The following is a 25,049-nucleotide window of genomic DNA, read 5'->3' as shown; positions in this document are numbered from 1 at the left end:
AGCTGATGTTCACTCATTCTCAGCAGCTAAAATTCTGTGTCACAGTCTCACTCGACCATCAGTGAGATGGATGCATGTCCGTCATGGCTAGTAAAATCCATTTAAGAGAGTTAAAGCTTTTGTAAAGACATATCGATCATTACTTTGAAACACTTCACTAAAAATCACATTGATGCTGTAAATCCAAAACAAACAATTCCTTTACGGGGCAGATCATGGAGAAGTTGCAGTAATAGTGAATCAATTCCAGTTAATAGACACTATGAGTGCTGTGACAAATAACTGCTTACTCATCCCCAAAAGGCACTAGACACTGTGACCAAAGGTTTATGTTTTACTATTCAATAAACATGAATTATATCAGCAAAGAGATGTATAATGTTTTCATATGGTAGAATACTGACCGCTCAGTTCAATAATCAAGTTATTAGGAGGAAATTAAAAATTTTCTCTGTGACTCCAAATAGAACCCATTTGTCAACCTCAATCAAGGACAGAATCAGAAAATGCTGTGGAGGGTAGGAGAAAACTCCTGATAATCTGGTGGCAGCCTCCCTTCTCTCTCTCAGGTCCCCAGGAAACTGTGAATGGAATCACATTAATCTTTTATCTTTCACTCCAATTGCTTTCCATTCTGCCTTGACTTGGAAGCTTTCAGTACTAAAAATAAACGTCTCGGTTTCTGTATGTATAAACCAAAATGACAGTGATACAAGTTCAAACTTGGAAAAGACTCAGAAGCCCATTTCCATACAAACAGGAAGGACTCAAAATAATCACCAGAGTTAATTGGACGGCAGATTCTAGCTATGTGATGGTGCCTACTGCATCAGCTGGTGTCACAATTCCTCCTATTTTCTGGCCCCACCTACTCTTTAGCACATGCCCATATACTTCTAGTACTATTAGCACAACGATAAACAAAATACTGCTCTGCTGCCACTGCTAAGCACTTTTCCCTCAGGACAAAGAAACTTCTTACCCCAACCCACCCACCAAACAAAAAAGCTTTCAATACATGTCTGGTGCAAGAACATGATTACAGAAGTCATCATCATCATCTCGGATCATATTTTCACCTGTTCATGTGGTGTACACCTGTGGGTTGTTGGCAATACACACAGCTGCAATGTGGGAGATTCCAGGTTCACAATGAGCCCTGTCATCTTGTTCTCTTAAGCGAATATGCCATGCAATCCCCAAACCTGTGCAAACGCTATTGCCTCTTATGATACTATCTTCTTTATAAATCTTTTGCCTTTTTAAGTATAAAAAAAACTAATGCAAACCCCAAGAACATGCATACAACAGCCAGAACAGTAATATATAAATATAAAATAATAATTCAAAGACCTTGAAAAGTGTACCAACAGGCTCTTATGCTGCGACCTGACGTGCAAGCGGCAGACCACCCCACCACAGGTAAGAAATGAGAAATTTTGAGGGCTATTGAACACTGAATTTTCGCAGCTGAACAGTATAAAGTTATTTAGCAGTGTTCAATAGCCTTCAAACTCACTTCTGTCTGTGGGTTAAAGTGCTCCAGTAGAAAAAGACTGTAAAACAAAGCCAGTGCAACACAGGTTGGACCAAGATTTTTTTCAGTAATTTTAAAAGCCATTTTAAAGTTTGCATAATTTTATGCATTTTGGGGGAAAAAAAAAAAAGATCTAAAGATGCCATACACTATTAACTAGACAGTATATAAAGAGCATCTACACAAAGACACGTTTTAGCCTATGAATATACTACTACTGATGCTGCAGGTGTATATTTCAAAACAAGACTAAAAATCTGCTGCTTCAGGGACAACAGCTTCCCGGTCCAACCCGTTCAGTATGAATTTTGATTCTGCCCAAATGGCACATACGATATGTTGTTTTATTTTTTTCTTTACTCAGTTCCTTTTAGTTGGCAAAACTAACACCTCAACAGCTGAATACGTGACTAATTTTAAGCATATGAATACTGATTTTTACAGGGTTTTTTAAAAAGGGATCTAAGAGATGGCATTTATTTACCAAATGCTCAAAAACGAGCACTTGAACATTCTAGCTGGAAACACAAAACAGTTTCCATCATAATAATTAGATCCACTTACTATAAATGAAATTACACCCTCCTTATGCACAAAAGTTGGTTAGCTTTTCCATTTATGCTTGCACATTTCAGCCTTCACCCATTCCCAAGCATGGATGTTTCATTGATGGCTGAGGGTAACACTTCAAAAATGAACTAGCTAAACAAACTTCCCAGCAGCACTTGACAGAGCTACACCTATTCTTCCCCATTTCCAAAGCAGTACAGAATTAATTACCAGTTCTATGGATCTATTGTAAGTATAATAGACTAAAGAGCTATCACAGACACATTTATTGTAAAAGCACAATCCCAAGAGTGTCTAGTAGAGGGCCAAAACGATTAACACAAATGCTTTGTCAGATCAAAGATAAAACCTGCACCACCCAATTGAGGAATGAATTAGAACAGTGGGTTATCTTTCAAATTAACCAGGGCAGTTAGTGAGGAAAATTTCATGAAAGTGTAATTCTTAGCCTTTGTGAATCCACACAGCAGGCATTCTGCCAGCTGACAAGATGATGAAATTTTCATGCTTAAAAAAGCCCTCTTCATTTCCCAATTTAGATTAGCTAGCGTTTCTCTCTCTTTTCATCTATTTGCTCTTCTGAAGCAGAATTTAAAAAAAAAAAAAGCACACAACAGGATCAATCTCATAGAATAATGCATTTCTGAAAAGAAATAAAATCTTTGCATGTCATTTTTTGGATATATTTACAGGTAGGAGCAAGATCATCAAAACTGATATTGTTAATACCATTAAGAAATCCATAAATACTGGAGCAATGGTAGATACGTTTTGGAAGAGAGATATAAAACACTGAACTATTTAACAGCAAAAAATGATTGTGGAAACAGAAAATTCTGTATAAAGTCGAGTCATTTACAAAAACAATGGGATTGTAGGAGGCATGCAAAATTCTATTTACGCATGTATATTTGCATCTTTTTAAAGGAAAGAAGTGTATCACCACTGCATTTATTTATTTATCAGTTTCACATGCCAAAAAGGGCAAATAGATTTTCCACTTTTAGATTTTATGGCACTCCCCCTTGCCCCAAAATTTACACAGCCACTTACAAGAGCATTTCAATAGACTGAAGGAAGCAACATGCAATGATCTTAAACACTGAAAACACCACATCTGATTCAAAGCTTACTGAAAAAAGTAAGCTTATTCATTTCAGTGAGCTGTGGATCAGGCCGAGAGGCTCTTGATAGGGCTGTCTTCGTAACAGGGAGTTCACTATTTTAAAGGTTAAAAAATTCATTTTCACATTTTGTGGTTTCTATTATGTGCCGTTTGACCAACACACAAACAGTAATATCTAAAATAAAAATAAAGTAAAAAATTAATGGAGTGACAAAGTTGGACAATACAGTTGTCTATTTTAAACTGGTATTTCCATGCCTTTCAGATGCAACCACTACAACAGGAGACTGTTAAATAAGCATCTCAAAGTTTCATCCAATGTTTTGTTCAAACGGTTCTTTACCACACTACAACTCCTGGGTGTGTCTTTATAGTTTATAGGATTACACACATTAGTGCAAACACCCATTTGATGAATTTCAACTCCAGCTGTTATACAGTCATGACAAGTACTTGATGAAAAGAATAATCTAAAATAGCATCTGACTTTCTAAGAGCTAACAGGACAAAAAGTTCACTTGCCCAACTCCAGGGAAAGCCCTTGTTTAAAATGAAAACTATTGCACAATTTAGGTACTACTTTTTACAATGAAATAATCTTGCACTTCTAGAGTCTGAAAGTATTCCACAGTCAAAAAGCAGTTTTACACCTTATTTTTATAGCTAAGTTAAAGGTAGATTCTCAGTACTAAAAATAGACCCAAGTTTATAAAGCTTTTACTTACAAAGGCAAATAAATTCCTTTTGAAGGAAACTTCATTATCCTGTGTACCATGTAGTAAGATAGTTAATACAATATAATTTTTAAATTAAAATTTGAAATATTTGAATATTGAACATTGCATTTTGTTTACATTATATTAAGAGTCTGGTTCCCAGCTTGGTCTTTAAAAAAAGGTGGGGGGGGAATGCATACAGAGTAAAATATTACACCACTTCGTTCTTATCTGTGATAAGAATTTTTCCTGCCCTTAAATATATCTTCATTCATTCATCACGTTTATTATTGCACATCTTATGCACATTTTCTACCGCCCTGTATGCCAGAAATTACTTAGCATATGGCATTGTGTATTATCATAATACACATACATTAAATCTAAAATATTTAATCAGAAGCAACTTTTATATAAAAGAAGTCTGTGTAAACATATTACCATGACATACTATTTAATAACACATTGTATAATTTAATATTATATCTATAGTAATATCAAGGACAATTTTGCAGCCAGGTAGATCCTGCAGTAAAGTAACACCAGATCTTGCATTTTGGTAAGTGCACCAATCCAAGTCATTTACCTTTACCTTGAACAGAAAGGAACAACCTATCCCTACCATGTGAAAAAACACCTGAATTGAAATACTTTAAAAAAATTTCCATGCTCTTTTTGATGCAAAAACCTTCCAAAGAAGTATTTATGTATTCAGAAATTATTACATATCCAGAAAAAAGCTTAGAAAACTCTTACCTACAACTGCAAAAGAACTAACATGGAAGAAAGATTAGCATGAAACACACTCAGTGTTTGATTACAGTGATAATTCTTAGCATTGTAGCTGCTGTCTGCTTAAGAAAACACTCCACCAATTAGGTAAGCGATTCATTTACAGGCCAAGTTTTCAAAACCAATTTACATTTTTTGAGTATGTCAAAGGTTATGGGCACCCAAACACTATGAGTGTCTTCAAAACCAACGTCTGTCCTGAGGCTGTAAAAACAGGCAACACTGGACAACCAGAAAAGGCAGGCAGGCATGAGGATAAGAAAATCTGAAAATTTGACCAAAATGGCTAGCTGCCATTTCACAAAATACCATGCTTCCAGTAGATCAGAGATGCAAACCATATTTATACAATTTAAAAATCATGATTTTTTTAATCTAACCAGTTACCACTTTGGACAGTGCAAAAATGGGAATTTCAAATACCACATTTCTGGTTTTTCTCACAATGCCATACAAAGCCAGTCACTACCACTGGCACTGTGGATTTCTTGCACTGCCCTCCAAAAAAAGAGAGCTATATCAAATTAATTAACTACCCATCTTTTTCCTCTTTTTTTCTCCAATATCTGCATATTTGCTAGGACTCAGATTTTCTCAAAAGCATTTTGATAATCAACTCTCCGCACTTTTTCATCTAAAAATCTAGAGAACAGAGCTACTACACCTGTAATAATGCTGACATATACTGTTACAGAAGTTTAATCTGACTATCTTGACTTGAGACTGAACCGAGAAAACAAACCTTCTGAATTAGTATTTGAGATCATTAATTGATTTTTTAAAATTTTCATAAAGTTGGATTTTGATACTGCATGTTACTACCTTGGACTGTACCAAGAAAACGTAACATGACAGTCACTGAAAACTCAGCACCACTTAGAAAACTCGTTTCATGTGGCAGAATATTTTCTGAAAACTTACATTATAGTATTTTCTGACGTAGTGTCTAATATCCAGCAGTAATTTGTTGCTCATTTGAACCACAGAGTTGAAAGGAGGCTCGTCACATTCAGTCTTGCTGCACCTTTGCAAGCTGGGTTCAATAAATCGCCCCTGAAAACAGAATTGTAAAAACAGCATGCATCATTACAACAGAAGATGGTAGAAAAAGTTGTCAAAGGAGTTTAGACATGATACATATTTTTAAAAATGTGTCCTTTAAAGGGCTTCTAACTTAAAGGCCTTCTTTCTGCCCATCGCAGTTGGCCACACCCATATAAAGACTCCTCTGACCTACAGCTTTCCCATTCTCTTCTTAATGAAAGACCTTTTGGAGAACACACTTCTTTTACCTGCTACAAACGTAATCATTCCAAAGATGATGTTGAGTAAAACAATTAATCTATGGACAGATCACGTTCCCACATCTCCCCCCAGACAACACAGGTTGGGTGTTCCTGATGAAACAACAAAATTCTGCCCCAACTGACTGATCAGAACACTGAAATCAACCTTATAGATACCAATTATGAAATTATCAACAGGGCAGTAGAGACAAACCTTGTTAAACAAGAATGACATGATCATCTTTTATCTTCTCCAAACGCAAATAACAGCTCTTATTCTACACCACCTCATTCCCCTAACTTTCAAAACCTTCTGAACACCTGACATTAGAACTTCAGAAACTGGAAGTGATGTGTTAGCAGCTGGAACTAAGTTGGCAGAATTCTCATTAAAATAAGAACAACCTAGTAGGTTGAACAACTTCTAGAATTTTTTTTTTCCAGGTAAGACTTTGCTTTTTTGAGCCATCTTGGCTAAACACCCACCCACAACACTAAATAATTCCAGGTGGAAGAGAGGTTTTTTCTTTTGTTGTTTGGTGGATTTTTCTGGGGTTTTGTGGGGTTTTTTTGAGTTTAACATCCACTTCTCTCCAGCTAGCCCATCTGCAAGTTGTCAAGCCTACATGCAATTAACTGTCTTATTTACAGCTGCAATGAACAAAAGTCAAGGATTCAAAGTATCACTTGATTTGTATGTCTTTTCCCCTTGCTTGCTTCCAAAGACTGCTTTATTTTGATTAAAAAAAAATGCAAAACATCTGCTGTTTGTCCAAATTAACTTAAAATAATTACTTTTAATTTAGATAAAAGATTTATTTGCTTTCCGTTTCAAGGTTTCCACTGCTCTGAAGCTCGCTAATTTGCCAATGACTAATACATGCATAACATCGCTGTGGAGTTAAATACTTGGCCCTATTTCAAGCTGTGATTCAAGGTCAGAGATACATTTTTTGGCAGAACTTCTCAACAGGAATGTACCCCTATGACTTTTTATGTGCGATTCACAAAGACAGAAGGGAAGATAAGACAGAAAAACCTTACTGTCAAGAAAGGAAGTGGGATGTAGCAAGATAAACACGTTTCAACAACATTTTGTTCCAATTAATATGATTTAGGATAAGAAATCGCCGCTGCTATACGAAAGTTTCATTAGATGGAGAACTGGAAGTTACTAAGGTGTTAAGATAAGGATTCCTTAAAAAGTTACAGCAACAATCATTCATGACTGTAGGCAAGCAGATTAATGAAGCCAGATAATCTCGTATGTTCTGCTAGACGACACAGCTGAAATGCAAAAATGAGAAAAATATTTCAGCACTGTCCTATCAGCAAATTTCTGTTCCAAAGCTATAAATAGCAGGGCACAAACAATATGGTATCTTCTCCTGCATCACATGAATCCTATCTGAAAAGCCATTCTCTCTGCAAGTATTTTTCTCCCTCACCAATGAGCAGAAATGAAACAGAAAGAAACACTAACCGAACCATCAAAGACATTGTCATAAATATTTTCTGTTCCACATTTAAGGCAGCAAAACTTGAATCTTTCACAATTCTTATATTTCTCCTCATCGGTGAGCTGAGCTAGGCCACCAACCAAGGCATCATCCTCCTCATCTTTATGGTAATGGTGATAGACTCTGAATTGGGAGGGATCCAGTCCTATTAATAAGAAACAAAAATTTCAAAAGACTAAGAGGTCAGCCATGCAAGTGGGCTCATTTTTCATATGCTTGGCGAAGCAGATTCAAAAGAAAGTTACAAAATGTAAATTCAGAAGCTGAAAATCTCTCCTTCGCAAAACCCCCTCTACAGAACATAAATACATTCTACATTTTTTAACCACAAGCAAAGGTTCACGAAACACGAAGAAATCTTCTTACTATTTTCTTACGCAAGATTGCTTTATAAATAAAACAAGCACGCCGCATTGTCATGGGAGTAGGCAACGGAACATTTCGTTTCTGAGGAAACCACTCCTAACGGATAGCTTTATTGTTATTTTCTTCTTAAGTTACATTGAAAATATTTCAATAAAAATGTGCATCGTTATTAAGAAACAGTCTTTAAATCAAAATGGCACCATTAAAACTGAAAACAGAGAATAAAAACCCCATTAAAGGAACACGGGTGCACTGCTATTACCAACTCCTTCAAGTCCGTACACAACTGCCAACTCTGATTTCAATGCAGTGGTCGATTTCATTTTGGCTCAGTGGTTAACAGCATGTAGGTTTCAATCTAATGCAGTGGTTAAAATTCAGCAGCAGCATTTAAAACGGCAGCGCTGGAGACAAAATGCTTTATTTCTGATTGCCAGAACTCGAGATTTTAAACAAATGAATACACAAAAGGGATCCTAAAAATACTGATTCAACCACAAATAAGTAAATAAGCAAGCAAGCACGAAGTTCACTGCCCGAGGAATAAGACTGCCAAAGTAAACTTAATAAAAATCCACGGGTTTTCTCATCCTTTGTCATGTGCAACCATTTAAAAGCCCATGTATCCCATTTACAGGGTTTTTTTTGGTAAACTCTAGCAAACAGCATATGCTAGGAAAAAAAAATTTAATTTAATGAGCATTAAGAGAATGAGAAAAAAAATGTTTAGAAAACTACGGCTTACTTTATTATTAAGAAAAAAAAAGATCAAAGAGAAGCACTTCAAAAATATTTTTTAACAGGGACTACAAATTCAGCCAAGTAACAGATTACCCTGTATTACCCCCATCTTGCGTATATTTCAATAACAAATGTAATGATTATTATATAAAGAGCAAGAGAGATTACAAACAGAAAGTGAAGCTAGATTTTACAGTTCTTTTTAACCTTACTATACAGTACTGGGAGGCTTCAAGAAAATGTTTGGGAACAATATTCAGTTAAACTCGACAAACACTGTTGCACATATAAAACAGTTGTGTTATACAGGTAGATACGAGCTGTCTTTACATAAAAGATTTGCGGTGTGTGACTATAATCGCTATTCTGAATTTCTATTTCGCAACCATAAAACAAATCTAAGGACAAAGAAAAATCCCATTGCCAAGTAAGTTTATTTGGTTCTCGACTGAACTGGGGTTTCACTGAAATTTAATTGATCTTCCCAATCTTAATTTTATGAAAAGAAACAAATAGCAATGCCTGAGGGTAACAATTCACCTCCAAGAAATTCTTAAACTTTTAAAACAGTTCTGTACTATTCATTAAAAAAGAAGAGTAAACAAAGCAAAAGACACTACTAATAGCTTATTTTACACTCTAACATATACAGTACCTCCCCAAAACCACTGTGTGTGTGGGGGGTTTATTTATTTATTCCCACCCCCCCACCCCCCTTTTTAATAGTTGGCAATATATTTGTTGTTTTGGAAAACAGAGTATGTTCTGCAACAGAGGTCATAGATAAAAGGTTTAGAAACAGGACTTGAATTTAGTATTAAGATTTTGCAAAAAACCCCTACAAAGTATGCAGTAGGTTGGATCTAAGACGGTAATGGTGAACAAAAACAAAAAGTCTCAGTTTACTCTGAGTTCAGAGTGGAATGAAAAAAGATCGTCACAACTTTCCAATACAGACACCATTAAAGCTCAGCCAGAAACTTATCTTTGGTTGTTTCCCAAAAGGCAAATATAGAGCAAAATAGTTCACTAAATAAAAGACAAAAGGAGATAAATTCTGGTCCTTAGACAATTGCAGTTTTCCAATATTCAGTCAAAATCAGTGAGAGCAAGTAAGCATCTGGACATTCAGTAATAATTTAACTCAGGAAAAAAAAAATTATTTATTGGAATAATTTAAATCACACCTATATCTGAACTTTCTTAGCTATTTTGGCTGGAAAAAAACAACAGGAAAAATATTGCTATGATTCAAGTGTACATCTAACTTTCGGTGTGCAGACAGCCCCAGTGAAATCGAAGGGACTACAAATGAGGCTTTTAAAGAACATGCCTACCTTAATTCTCTTGTGGACTTGGGACCTATTTTATCTATTATCTCCTTTCAGGAATAGTTAGTTGGTTCAATTAGTCCCTTTCAGCATACTAACTTGTATCCTCTCGGACCAGGTCACACTGGTCATATTGCTCTACTTAGTAAACAAAACAGGGACTACCTGATGGGTGGGGTAAGAAAGTAATATCTGGTTTTGGTAATTTTTATGGAATAGGATGAGACTGATCAGTGAACTTCTTCGAAATCTGCCTTCCCCCCCCCCCATGACACCTGGAAAACTCAAAGGGACTTTGACTTACTCCGACATGAAAACCTTCAGGGGAATCACCAAGTCACCTGCGCCACAGGTGAGCTTTCCAACCTCACCAAAACTGCAAGGTTGCATCCACGACAAACGTAACAGTAAAAACACCCTGATGAACCTAGTGTGACGCGAGCAAATAACAAAAGTTTTGTTCTTGAATTACTTCACAGAATTATTAAAATGTTTGCTAACTAGCAAGCAAAAGATATCACTCAGGAAACTGAAAAAAGGTCCAGTATGTTTTACTAATTGCTGTAATTTAAAGCCAGCATTTCGGCAGGTGGTTTTTCCCGTCTCCCCTCGCACCCCTCCCGCTCCCCGGGGAGGGAGCAGGCAGGGGACAGGAGAGCCCCGGGGCCTCCGCGGGGACGCTCGGCACGACGCTGGCCAGATTCCCCGCGGACCGTTGAACAAAGCCCGAGGGCCTGTCCCTGGATTTCGTATTTCAGAGGCAGGTTATTCGGGAAGCAGGGAAAGTTTCCCCGCCCGCACCTTTGCCCGTTAGACATTTTGTGACAGGCAAGGGAAACGGCATCCGGTGCTGCCACCTCGAGGCTTCGGCCGCGCATTGCAGCCGGGCCCGGGCCGGGCCGGGGCCTCTGAACCTGACCCCGGGCGGCCAAGGCCCCTGCCCTTCGGAAACGCCCGCTGCTTTATTTTCCTCAAACTGATCCTCCTGCGCTGCAAAGCTCGTGTGCCTGCCGCAGGGACCCCTTCAAACAGCCCCCTGCGCAGCCAGGGCACGCAGCACGCCTCAAATCTCCGTTCCCACGCAGGTCTGGGGCACCCCCAAAAATCCCAGCTAGGCCACAAACAGCAAAATTCACACACTTTGGGGTTTATCACTGTATTGTCAGGAAGTTTTGTCATTGCTATAGTCTTAATTTCCATCATTCTCCTCTCGCTTCGCTGCCTAATGTGAGGAAACCATTAAAAAGGAAGAGACTGACACAATTCCTGGGTGCCACGAGGAGAGCACAACTGCTCTCTGGTTTCTGCCAGGAGAGTCGGTCTGAGAAGCTGCTAAATACTGCAGTAAAGGCACCTCTTCAGTGACTCTCTAGGCATAAAAAAAATAATAATTAAAAAAAGACAGTATCTTTGAGGTCGTGGTGGGTTTCCTTACAAGGAGCAGCTAACATGCTCACTGCACTGACGGAGGAACCCACACTGGGAAGGACTCCCAAATGACAAGGCTCATCAGGATGAAGTAATGGCTGCCTAGAATCAGAGCGCCTTCGTAAGAAACGGCCAAATGCCACGCAGTCTGCAGAGCACGTCCACCTGTAAGGCAGCAGCACACATCTCCCTCAGAAGACCGTGACACAGCATAGGTCAGCAGTTAGCAACTTCCGTAATTTAAAGAAAACTATATGCAGTAACAGCTACAAAAATCCCATGGTTAAATGGCTCTGCTTCCATAATGTTTACTTTTGACAACATGGGAATAAGATGTGATTTTTCTTTGAGACAAGGAACAGTATTTCCGCATCAATTAAAAAAACCCCTTACTCTAAATACGTTAAGAAACTTGTTCTGCCAATACAGTTCTTTACCTTTAAAAGCTATAGGTATCTTCAGGATGAGGTAAGGAAGGTCTCTGCGTATTTAAGAAGATCAGATTTAATGAATCATGTTACTGATCAGATTGCAGACTTCACTTACTTTTAGAAACCCTGACAATCCTCATCTTGTCATTGCTTTCCCTTGAGAACTTCAAGAACTATGCCCATGAGGTTCTCGATTTTAGGAGCAATGAATTTCCCTCTCTCAAAGGATAGGCAGAACTCCTACAACATCCAAAACCAAAAGGCAATTTTCAGTTTGATTCCATAGTGAACAAATGAGATATCTAAGGGGTTCTCCTGCAATTTTTAGGTGTGGTTATTTGCTTTTGTTCTTCAGTGTCTAAAATAGCTTAAAATAACTTGTTGTGAGAACAGACAGAAGAAAGAACTTTTTTTCCCCATCATTTTGATATGAGCCAACCTCCCCTAAACAGAGCTCAATTTTATCTACTTGGACTAACACAGTGACGCGTGAATGAAACCTTCACCTTATAAATATGTTAAAATAAATATTCTGTTAAGTATGAAACCAAGATCTTTTTTCTACAACCACTCTCTCTGTGCAGACACATACCCTCTATAACACAATAAATCAGATCAGGCAGAGCAAGACACACACGATGAGAATGCAACCGAGTTACGGTCCGCAGATAGGACACTTAGATACCCTCCGGAACACTAGCTTTCTTCAGAACAAAAAAAATACGCTGTTTTGCAACAAGATAGGAAATACGACGGGAATTTGGATGTGTAACATGATGAAAATGCTAAGCAAAAAAAGCAATTTAGCAATACAAAACAGGAAACAGTTTTCATGTTTGCTTGTTTTAGCAAGCTGGGCTCAAGTATCTTGTACACTTTTGTACCGTGTAACCATTTTCAATGTCTTTGAAACAAACCACTTGACCATCCCTCCAGGACTGTTAAAAAAACAGCTTAAAGGTAACTTCAGCATGCAATCATTTATGTACGACTCTAAGTGCTGTATACAAAGACCTAAGGAGAGCACAAGTTTTGAGAAAGACCTGACTTTACCCTCCAGCTCAACTTAAGCATTCCCAAGAAAACAAAGCTGGAGAAGGAGAGAACATTTTTACAGCACAGCAAGGTCAAACTGAACACATTTCAGATCTAACATTGTAATAGATACATACAGGTTTTCAGACTGACAATTGTGGACTATTAATAAACTCTCAGCTGCATGATGCTATTACAGACCATAAAAGAAATTTTCATCTTGAACACACTATAGTGCAAAAAGCGGCAAACAGTAGATGTTATCAAGTGGCACACAGTTCTTACAATCTGGGCACTCAATTCAGGTGCCTGAAGGGAGCCAGTCTTTCCTGAAAATCCTACCTGTTGTGAATAAGGATCAAATCTGAGTTTGAGCTTAACTGCGTAAGACTAACAATCTTTGCCAAATCAAGTAAGTTTGCTTTGGAAGTCTTTCCCTGTCCTTTACTTAAATGAAGTACAAGTTTACCGCCTATTTTAAACCGCTTCAACCTAACCAACAGTGTTTGACCTTTCCAGTCAGACATACCACATAGTCCACTCTGACATCAAGGAAAAGTTGTATACCAAGGCCCTGCCACATAAACAGAATGATTTGTATGGTCAGCCTGCATGTGTGAAGCAGGGCTGACACCTCCTCACAGCAGCAGAGCTGTTGAGGACACAGTGCAACATCGAATGCCTCCAAGAAATACCCTTGCAGCCTCCCAGAAAAAGCAAAATTCCTCCTGTCTTTTTTAATGGACAACTTGGAAATGGAGATGGAAAAAGCTGCACATTATACAGACTGTCTTAATAAGATCTGTCATGGCTATCAGCCTTCTTGAGAAGCAAGAAGACAGGAACTTACTTGCATACTGCGAGCTCACCACGAGCAGGACCTGCTCTTAGTACGGAAGCTACAGAGATGCAGCGTCCCAAGTGAACAGCCCTGTGGGCAACATGCTGCCAGTTGGTTTTAAGTGACCAAATCCTGGATCTTGGCCATTGCCTAAACACAAAACACTGAAGACTCACTCCTTCCTTGAGCATTTCAAAATTCTGAACAAAACCATTTCTGCAGGTCTGAACTTCCTGTAGACCTGGGCATAGCATCAAACAGCAGATTATTAAACAGTCACAGTGCAACTCTCCAAATATGTTTTCTTGTGGGAGAAAAGTCTTGTCAAGAGCTCAGCAGCCAGCAAGATTAACAACTTTTTCCATGCCCTTGAGTAACAGTTTTAAAAATAATGAACTAGATGTGGGATACCAATCACAAAATTTCTGCTTATCAAGGAGATCTGTCATGTCGGTTGGTGAATTACTTTTAGGGAAGAAGCAACACTAAAAGGATTACACACACGGAACTGTGTTTTCATGGAAAGAGAAAACATTCTGACAATTCTGACAGAATTGTTAACAATTTTTCAGGAACTATACTTCTTCCTAGGTAAGAAGCCTAGGGAATGGAGAAGACTGAGGCAATCAGAGCTGGGCAGAAAAATCTCAAATTCTAATTCCTTTGACATCCTCCTAAGACAAGTAACAACACCAACAAGTGCAATTCCCTGTTGCTCATTTGAATAAAAACTGGTGATTCTGTGGGTCACTAGCATTAGTCACATTTTTATAGCACTTCCTTTTCCCCCCACCCACTTTGTTTCTCCACATGGAGCAGGCAAGACTGTTGTTAAGGTTTTATGTTCCCATTATCCACTAGGACAGTTCTAGCAAACAAAAGTCTTCGCTTACACCCTACTAAAAACTTGTCTCCTTACATTATAGCTATGACTGCTTTCTCCCTGGCAAGATGTTAGAGATGCTAGGGTCCCTCTCTGGAAAGACGCTAGTTCTGGATGCACGCACCAGAACTATTGTATAATTTAAGAAAATCTCAAAGACGTGCAATAGTACCATCATTTATGAACAGTGAATTTTTGAAACTCTGAACAAGAATTGTCAAGTCAATTTCACATTAACGAGCACCTTCTGAAAAATGGTATTCTGCCAAAGTCACAGAAACACACTTACAATCCAACCTGCTTTCTACAGACCGTGTAACACTCTCCATTGGAAAAAGGCTGATTTGGGAAAGCCATCCTGTTAAGAAACTAACTTTAAAACTTCACATTTCCACTCTTGTAGTTCTCTAAACAAACTGGATTTAGACTACTTACCTAACCACGTTGCAATTAGAACAGAATCAATTCCCTCTATGGGCTCACATATTCTGGCAACTACTGGATGTATTTGCTGTGACAGGTAGTACTGCGTATCAATAGTGAGATTGTCTTGCTTTTGCAACTGTTCTGGAGCGTATGCTCGCTGGCTGGCACTGAGATGTGATCCATCCTAAGACAGGAGACACATACGAAACAAAGGGTGAAAGAAGTAAAATCCACACTCAGACTATGCAAAGGATTACGCTTAAAATATTATACATTATTTTAATGCAAAATGGTTACACAATCAATCTCTTTTGGTTGATTTATTATGCACCCAATACAAATCCAGCAGTGGTAAAGAAAAATTGCATGGCTGGTGCTGGCATCAACTAGCAAGTTCAAGAATGTAAATCCAGCTTGTATTATTGCAGCTTACACGTGCAAATCAGTAAGAGTAGACAGAGTAAACAGTCCCATCTGTCAGTTCTGAAACGCACAATGAAAACACATTGTAACCATCAGCCCAGTTAAAAATACGCAGAGGGCATGCATTCTGGATTCACTTTGTACTGAACTAGCATTATCATTTTGCACAAGCAGCAAATTTTAAGTTGTGGATATCAAAACTATATCTGTTTTGCTAGGAAATTCATATTCTTCGATTCTATAAAGAAAGAAATAGAACAACTGGTCAGAGGATGGACCACTGTTTGTTGGCATGCAAATACAAGACAGAGGCGATAGGATTGGTTTGAAAGAGCAAATTCTGAAATATTCTGAAATCCTGAAAGAAACATGTGGGGACATCTCAAGCCAAGAGAGAAACACCACTCAGAGGTTAGAGTATACATTACATTATTCTCCGACTTGAAAGAGGAGAAAATAATTCAATTTGGGAAGGCAATAATTAAATTGCAAACAGTATTCACGGAGGAATTAAATATCAACTCTAAGAAGATGGTACTCTTCTGGAAAATGTAATTAATTCAGTCTGCAGAATTGTATTCCCAATCCACAACTACACTAGGAATTTTTAGTTTTACATGTGTGTCAAAAATCTTAGAGCAGAATAAAGTCGTATTTTAGCAAGCGTTCAGTAATAGAAGTAAACCTTTACAGGGATGGGGTGGGAGTACCACAGCTTATTTGTTGCTAAGTACAGTCTCTTTTTTTTGTTTTTTTTTGTTTTACAGCACAATAAAACTAACGCATTAGTACATGACACCTTCATTTTTCAGTTAAGACGAGGTACTGGCTTCAATAGGGTCAGCAACCATGGACTGAAACCCCATCACTAATAAAGACAGACTGCAAGCCATTGGTCCCTCCTACTCCTTTCAGACAACTTAGTATTCAGAACAAAATTAATTTAGAACTATTCAGCTCATCCAGCTGCTTTGCAAAAATAATTACAATGCAATTCCTTCAGCTCCCTTCTTTCAACAAGTACATTCTTCTCTTCTATTGTGCCACTGCTCAGCCGTACCCGTGGCCCAGCTCTCGTAAGTCTTGGCAGCTTTGTCACACCAGGCAAAGAACTCTCAGTTAAACAAAACCAGTATCTCTCAGGTTTTAATGATGAAGGAGCTGAAGCAGTGATCCACTGCAGAAGTCACACTGCTACGTCCACCGGTTTGGCAAAGAGGTCCATCTAATCAAACCTACAGTTTTTTTTAAATAGCAAATCCAAAGTGGAGTATGTATTTGTGTGATAATGACAAGCATTTATAGGATAAACACCTGAAAACAGAAAGCTGCTCAAATTCCCTGGTCTGTCCAACAGAGGTACTGCCAGATCCAATGACCATGAACTGAGAAGGCACAGGTTGAGACTGGAAATAGCAATGACACTATTTAACCACCACCGCCAATTAACTTTCCAAGAATGACAGGTTGTTCACCACCAGAATTTTCTTCTCCTTAAAACAAAGACTGGATATTTTCCTTAAAAATAAGTTCTACTTCCAAACAGAACTTAATTCAGGGAAATTTTATCAGCCACTATAAGCAAACAGGAAGATGAGCTGAGCTGATCACAATGGTTCTTCCCGGCTCTATACAACTAAATTCAGTACAGAAAACTGACTATTTTAAACTATAACATAATCTCACTATAAAGAAACGCCAAAACCTATTTTTCCAGGAGCTGAGTTGGTTTTCTTTGACATCTCTCAAAACAATACCTAGTATTTAGCTATAAATAAAGACATTTTTACCTGACAAATGATATATGACACTGTGTCTCCTGCCTTCACCTTTCGGCCTCCTTGAGAGTTTATCCACATGGCAACATGCACATGTGGCAAGCTTTTTTTGTCAGGATAATCCTGTGGGTCTTTTGTCAATGCCTAGGAGATCAAAGGAGGAAACAGAAACATAATTGTGAGAAAAGTATTTTACCTCAGTGATAGACAACTCAGAAGTCTGAAAGACAAGATTACAGAGCAGCTATCTTCATCCATCTACTATTCACGAGTATATTTACAACACAAAAAAGAGAGAGGGAAAACTTGTAATAAAGGTATTTTTCAGACATTAAGGTCTAGGTACCAGTCCTTCATACTTTAAAAATGTTATTATTAATGAGAGGATGATCTTACAATTAGCGTCTGAAAAACGTGTTATATTAAAAGCACAACAATTCAAAACTGTTACAGAAATAATGAAATTGTTTTAAAATTAAACTAAATTGAAGATGAAAACATTATGCAAAAATACAAAAATACATCCAGAGATTACCCTCCTACCCCCACAACAGCTCTGGTCACAAAGGAAATCTGTTTATCAAGCAGTTAAGTGTATTTAACAAGCTCTGCAGCAAGAAGATCCAACAGGATTTAAAACATTTTCATGTAACTCATACTACTGAGATTCCAGAATGAGTTTTTCCTTTACATACAATAAAATGCTACGTTTAAATATTTACTGTCATGCCAGTTCTTAGAAACAACTTATACATTTGACTAAATAGTGAAATGGATGATATGAAAGTTTGCTAAAAATCCTGTAGATAAAGCAGAGTATTTTATTTCTTGCTGCAGGAGAGTCTTGAATGAGAGCTCAGAATGACTATTAGCTTTCTTCCACGGAGATCTGAAGGGAAATAAACTAATGACAGTATTTTCTAGAAAACCCATATAAAAGTAAAAGCATATAACATTGGATTCTTTTCCATTGCATTCTCCAGTTTATGTATTTTAAACATGAAATATAACCATTTAGGAGAAAACTTCTCCTGAAAGCCTGAGCTATCATGTCATTCTCCAAGTGCAGAATCAGTGGGTAAGACAGCAGGATGAGACAAGGCACAAAGTTGTTATTCTGAGGAAGTCAGACTGGCCTCCAGCCCCACAAGGTATTTTTTCCTCACATTGTAGGATCTTTGCAGCATGTCCCATGCTATTCAGTATCTGACAAAACTCCCGATATTTCACAGCATCATAAGGATTAAAAAGATTTTTATCAGCAGTCAATATATTCAGGAACAGTCAAGTTTTTCTGAGAGAGAAGAGAGCTGAGACATCATTTACCTTGTTTATTTCAAACTGATTTACTGGGACCTGGCCATTGATCACATTCTCCCCAATTTCTATAAGCCGTCTTTGAATATTTTCCACGATTATGTCTCGGGGCTGATCAGAAAGAATCTGACCAATTATATAGCTGTAAAAACAGTCCAGAAATGAAGAGAAGCTTAAGACATTCAAAGAAAAACCATCGCAATAAACACAATCCTCTCTTCCCTTGGGTTACCTCTAGAAATTACACACCCCAAGGGTGAAGTCTGATGCAAATTTTGCCAAGATGTTTCGTGCTGTACTTTATTTATTTACTTATTTTACTAAAAGCAAATTATTGTAAACAGTTCTAATGTTAAACAGTGATTTGGAATTGTTGAGCGCAACTGGTTTCTATTTTCCTCTCCTGTTTCATTTTGCCATTTATTATTCCATAGCAGGTATCTTAAGATGGGGAGAGAAGAGAACATATCAAGTAAGCAAAGCCTTGCCTATTTCTGTAAAATGTGGTTGGAAGATCTGCCAGCTGCAGAAGAGTTAGTCACTAAAGAACACTCTCAAACATTTGTATAGCTTTAATTACTAATACATTCCTAACTTGGAAAAATTTGCTTCTATTATGATGCATCTTTTCTTAGAAAATGCAAGTCTTAAGAACAGTAAGCAAGCGTGTGGTATATTTTTACAGATGTAAAGAAGTATTCATTTTCAGATACATTTGGACAATTTAAGTTAAGTTTCCATGAGGCAGTACACAATATAAGTTGAGTCAGCCCCCAGATGACCACCTCTCCACCCACTCCACTTTTCTTCCTACAGTGCTAAATGTATGAATTCTATTGAATTTAAGTATAAAAATGCTCTGTGCAATGACAATTAATAAATCATCAATCCAGTACCCATCATAACAAAGTATCAGAAGAGTCTTATTTGAAAAATGGAAGAGAAACAGTCTTGGGGAAGGGATCACCTCCTCAGGCTACACTCAGTTTGCTTCCAGCTCTATTGGAGAATGCTGAAAGAGCTGGCCACCAGTTTCTTTAACCAGCTTTGGAAAAAATCTGACCTAAACCCTGTGACTCCAAACGCTGAAAGCACCTACCATTTTCACAAAGACTGCAGATGTGGTTTAGTAAACTACATATACAAAATCACAACTCAGAAGTTTCCACAGAAAATGCAAAAACAGATAGAGGAATTAGAGACATCTGGGCTGGCACAAGTACAGTCTGTTACCAATGCCAAAATACAATGTGAACCACCTCCTATCAAAATCAGTTAAGAAGCTCTAACACTGCTCCCAACCTGCACTGTTCAGGAAAGAGCCATGTGATGTCAAATGTTTATGAAGCATATACTGTTTAAAACCAAGCAAAGAGGACAATGCCACCAAGAAACTCACTTTCCAGTCTCTTTTGCAAGATCACACCAATCTCTTCGGACTATATCCAATCCTTTCAGTTCTTGTTTAGTTACATATTTCCCACCTCCTGTTGGTTCCACAGTCAGCGCAGCATATTTCTTCTTCTTTAACAGTAGCAAGGACTTAAAGACTCCATCAATATCGATTTCCAACAATTTATAAAGCTTGTTCACCTCACTTTTGATCTGCAAATGCACAGTTAAAACCAAATGCAACACCTTAATAACTACGGAGAAATTTAACTTCCATCTAGAAGGGTATCATTCTTAAGCTTTAAAACAAGTAGCATTACACGCTGTGTGTTTGCATACAGGTTTTAAAGACTCATCAGACATCATGAAATTAAGTATACAGTAGTAACGATGAGCTACTATTAAAATTAAGGTTCACCCATTGGCTTCTTCACGATTACAGTTTGATATATCTAACTCCCTAACAAAATTAAGCAGGGCAGAGAAGCATGGGAGTGAAGGTGACCTCGCAGAAAACTGACTCCAGCCTGTTTTACTAGGGCAGCTACTCCATCTAGCCTCTTCCATAAATTAAGCAAACAGGATTTCAGAGTAGGGATCCACTTACTAGGAAAAGCTAAGAGACGGTCACTTAAGATAGAATATGGAAACTGTTTTACAAAAAAAAGGTGACTTTCAAAGGCACTTCCCTCCTCCCTCCTTAAGAGGAAAAGTTGACATTTTTCTACACACAGCCTATGTCTTATCCACATACAAAAGCTTGCAAATCGCACTTCATATGTTGTCTTAATATAGTACCAAATATCAGATGGCTCCACATCTCTTACCTCTAAGAGGATAAAAGCACAACAGCTGAAAACCACGTGTACCTTCAACAACAAACTTTGGTTCCAGTATGCATTCACCCACCTGCTGGCTCGGCTGAAAGTTTCCCACTTGCATTGTGCTTTCTTTGTACATTTGTACTTTACTTTCTTCAACAGAGTATCTCTGTATAACTTCTCCCCAGAATCACTCTTGTCTTAAAATTACATGACTTTTGTTTAATACTATACCGAATGAAACCTCTATGTTTTCTTCAGTTTTTTTTAGAGCTCACGTAGCTCATTTTCATCACAATTTCTTCTGTCTTTCATACACAACTTCTCCCATATCTTTTCTTTAAAATGTTCTGAAACATTTCTCACTTCTCTTCCACAAGTTCAGAGCCACAAAACTTGCACATCGTCAGTTGCCAACTGCTAATCAAACAGATCTCTTCTGTATCTATTATACCTTGGAAATTAATATTACCACTGGAATCCTGATAGCACATAGTGTGTAATAGACACTACATAACTAAACAAAAGCAAACTCTCATGTCAAACCAAAAATCATTAAAATCAAGACTGTGTTCCTCTTGTAATTCGAACTCATATGGAGGAACTGTACCTTACTTTCGGGCTTACCAATTATTCAGACAGTAACCTGGTAACATACAATTGGTAAAAAAGCTCATTATACAATGAAAGGTGTAATTTTAATTTAATCACTTTTAAAAAGGAACAGAGTAGCAACACCTGAAGACAGGGCACTCTGAGCTTTTACTACTCCGTAGCTTTGCTACATGGTCAACTTCTTCCTCACGGCCTATTCGCTGCTTACGCCACAGAGCCCTCTCTCAACACTGTCTGCTGCACCCAGTGTTACAACATAGACGTGTAGGAAAGCTTTGAAAAGAAAAAATTCCTTACCTTATTCCCCAGCTTAAAGACCTCATCCAAATTGGTGCTATTGGTATTTATCATAATGGAATCTGTGTCTCCATAAATCACTTCGAGGTTCATCTAAATTAAACAAATTTCTTTGAAAGGTCAAACAGAACCACCACATCTTTTTAAAGTCCCACCCAATCTTCAAAATTTGAAACGATCATTGTCTGTATATTATCCCTTTCATATTTAAAAGTAGAAAAATGTAAAATTAAGTTTTTACCGAAGAGACTGTACACTGCATTACAACATAACTGAATTTAAGAGAATAATGAAACAAGCCACTGATATGTTTAAAAAATAAACACTGTTCAGTCGTGTACACAATATAAATACTTAAAATTTTACTAAATGAAAGAAAAATATGTCCATGAACAAGTCAAATCTTGAAAAATAGCAGGAACTCTAATCAGAAATAAAATTTGGACTGCTAGGGCACACGAAGATCACCTAGACTCAAAGACTGCTGGACAAATCCAGGTGGTCAGGTAAGATGTTTAGGCAGTGTGTTTAAAAGAAAATACGACAGTCAGGTATCCTATCTCATTTTTAGCCATCACTATACTATTGCAAAAAAGTCATTCTGGATTAAAGCGAAACAAAACAACCTCCAAAAATTGAGACACTCTATTTCAAACAAACATCGTGAAAGTATTGGCTAGTGGATACAGTAACTCAGAATAGCACCGTACTGCCCAGATTAGGCTGCTCTTCTCACACTTTTTGAGATTACGCATGTGGCTTCATATTTCCATCTTCCCACTCTCATCTTTTGTCTTCTGCTGTAATCTGATTACCTGTGTTAGTCCTGCCCTGGGCAGCAGATCTTTCAGGGAACAAGGTTTTCCTTTTGGGTAAGGACCTAGCTACTATGGCCCACAAGTTCTCTACCCCCGTGAACTACTGAACGATTACACCTGGAGATGAACACAAACATTGACTTATTCCTTTTTTCTGACACTCTGCCTTTTGTATCATCTCTCATTCTGATCCTTGTAACAATTCAAATGCCCTACTTGGAAAAGATTGTGTTCAGATACCAGCTAGACTGCCATAATACTCTGGGATAATGGAGCAAACTCTAGACAAATTGAAGCACATAAAAAAGCCTAAGGTGCGTATGAAAGGCAGAGCAAGGAAAAAGGTGAAAAGAAAAATTGTCAACATTGGTAAATGTCACCAAAAAAATGGGTAGATGCATCCAATTATGTAATACTAACTTGGGAGAAAAAAAAAAAAAAAACACAAAAACCTGATGTCCTCAGCAGTGTAAAACCAATGCAGCTGTAAAAATTACAGCATGGCTATGTCCATGTTAAACTCCACAGAGCAAAAAACCTACCCTGTGACACAGTTTAAAGGATGCCAAAAAATAAACTGTAATAAAACACTAGAACACATGGTGTAACAGGTCTATGAGTAAACTCTAATTAGCACTGTTGCTAATTTGCCTGAAACAGCCACACATAGGCTTCAAGCAGGGGCCAGATCATATCTGTGGTAGGAAAAGAAAAAAGCTATAATCCATTAGGAAGGATTACATTTGTAAACCAGGCATCCTAAGAAGTGATTTCAGGTCTGTTTGGGTTACAGTTCTCCTAGAATAAAAAAAAATTCACCAGGTGTGCTCTTTAAGGGTTGTTGTTTAATGAAAATGCTCAGCATTACCTTTTGCACCATCTCCTTGGTATGCATCAAAATCTGAAATAAAAAAAAATAAAAATCAAAGATTAGCGTATGATATAATTACAAGCTAACGCATGCAAACATATCCATTAGGTTGCTAACTCCAAATGCTCTCACCTTTCAAAACAAAGCAAAGCAACTCTCTCCTGGCAACACAGAGTCACCTCAATACTCCTATTACATGAGTAAATTCCCATCTGACCTTGTATTAATGCTATTATTAACTCCCCTAAAACAAGATTAAAACAAATCTCAAAATTGCCTGTGCACACACACATTCAACCTCAGAAAAAAAGAGCATTGGCTCAAATACTCAAATAAAACCTAATCAGGAAACACCAGAATTAAGCCTCTCAGCAATTTACGTCAGTTGTCTCCTTTGTAACTATCACCTTACCTCTTGGTGTCATTGAGTTTTTTCCCTAAAAAAGGTTTTGGATGGTGCTCCCTTAACCAGACCCTTGTCACACAGTTGGTTACCCTCATAATGACCTCAAAATAAGTCTTCAAAAAAGCAAACTCCTTAGGAAAACTAGACCTGGAAAAAAGAGCTGGGATAGAGACAGGATACAGATGCTGAATCAATAGGCAAATCTGCGTGTAACCGGGTTTGCTCTTGAGCCAAGAGTGTTCCCTGAATGCTCTGAATAGCAGTTCTCTGAGCCTTACAAATGGCTACAGAGACCTCACATGAGCAGGCTACCGCTTCCATCCCTAATACTGGTCAGCACAGTGGAAAGGGGTGGAAGAACCTATCAACGGAAGCCACAGATATGGCTGTAGCACAGAAAAGGCGAAGTAGCGTGATGAACAGAAATGTGTAGCTGCTGCTGCAGCAAGGGTTTGGTGAATTTTGCACAGCTGCCTGGGAACCAACATCTGGTCTGTTCCTTCAGTCACGTGGCCATGTTTCCACTGTATTTCCCACTTCCTTGCTCAGCTGCATCCTGGTGCTCTGGCACACAGCTCCACATTTCATCTGCTTGGTCCCAGTTCCCTGGTTTCATAAACCCCAGTTCTTTCTCAGCTAGTCCTGCTGCTTGTACACATTTAGACTTTCAAGAAAAGTAAAGAGGATTACTTTGAACCACTTGTTACAGCAATGACAGATGAGAATCTGTTAGGTGAATCCAAACAATTTGGTACTCCAGCTTTAAATATACTTGGGCAACTCACTATTTTAACAGGTTATATTACATTTAGTAACTTAGATTAAGTTTTATTATTTTTTATACATTACAACACTCCTTAGCCATATTTGCCAAGATAACAGAAGTAATGACTTGTAGTCAGGAAGTCTGTGACATCTGAGCAATAAAACAAGCAGGGATGAGGAAAGGAAAAGGATGAACAGGGAAGAGGTGGCAATGCTCAGTGGGAATAAGACCATCTTCAGGGAAATCTCATGACCTTCATAAGGCCAAGCAGCCTAAAACGAATCCAACAGGCTTGACTATCGTGAGAATGACTACTGCTATTGCAGCAGACAATTCTGAAGCAAAGGTGAAACGTCCACCACTGTGTAACAGTACATGAACAGGATGACAACACTGTCATGTCATGTCTTGTCATGTCTTCCAATATGAAAATCAAGTTTTATTAATATTTCTGAACCTTTGGTCTGGCACAGTGACGAACACTGTGCCAACTGCATAAAGTTCAACAAGGCCAAG

At 38.0% G+C, this 25,049-nt stretch overlaps 1 protein-coding gene across 1 annotated transcript in view; it reads right to left on the bottom strand.

The window, feature by feature from the left end:
- The window catches only part of LOC104510045 (DNA polymerase alpha catalytic subunit-like), a gene marked incomplete at both ends in the record, with an annotated part of 84,586 nt that extends 61,195 nt beyond the window's left edge, over nucleotides 1-23,391 (bottom strand). Inside the window, 8 exons of the mRNA XM_010152177.1 lie at nucleotides 5,663-5,794; nucleotides 7,511-7,692; nucleotides 15,039-15,213; nucleotides 17,243-17,374; nucleotides 18,557-18,689; nucleotides 19,947-20,152; nucleotides 21,673-21,765; nucleotides 23,359-23,391. Coding sequence (XP_010150479.1) covers nucleotides 5,663-5,794; nucleotides 7,511-7,692; nucleotides 15,039-15,213; nucleotides 17,243-17,374; nucleotides 18,557-18,689; nucleotides 19,947-20,152; nucleotides 21,673-21,765; nucleotides 23,359-23,391 — 1,086 coding nt within the window. The remainder of the gene's footprint in view (nucleotides 1-5,662; nucleotides 5,795-7,510; nucleotides 7,693-15,038; nucleotides 15,214-17,242; nucleotides 17,375-18,556; nucleotides 18,690-19,946; nucleotides 20,153-21,672; nucleotides 21,766-23,358) is intronic.
- Nucleotides 23,392-25,049: the final 1,658 nt, after the last annotated feature.

Source organism: Eurypyga helias, unplaced genomic scaffold (assembly GCF_000690775.1).
Source record: "Eurypyga helias isolate BGI_N326 unplaced genomic scaffold, ASM69077v1 scaffold3255, whole genome shotgun sequence".
Classification (NCBI taxonomy): Eukaryota; Metazoa; Chordata; class Aves; order Eurypygiformes; family Eurypygidae; genus Eurypyga; species Eurypyga helias.
The sequence above is the reverse complement of the archived record's forward strand: the minus strand, read 5'-3'. Positions and strand labels throughout refer to the sequence as shown.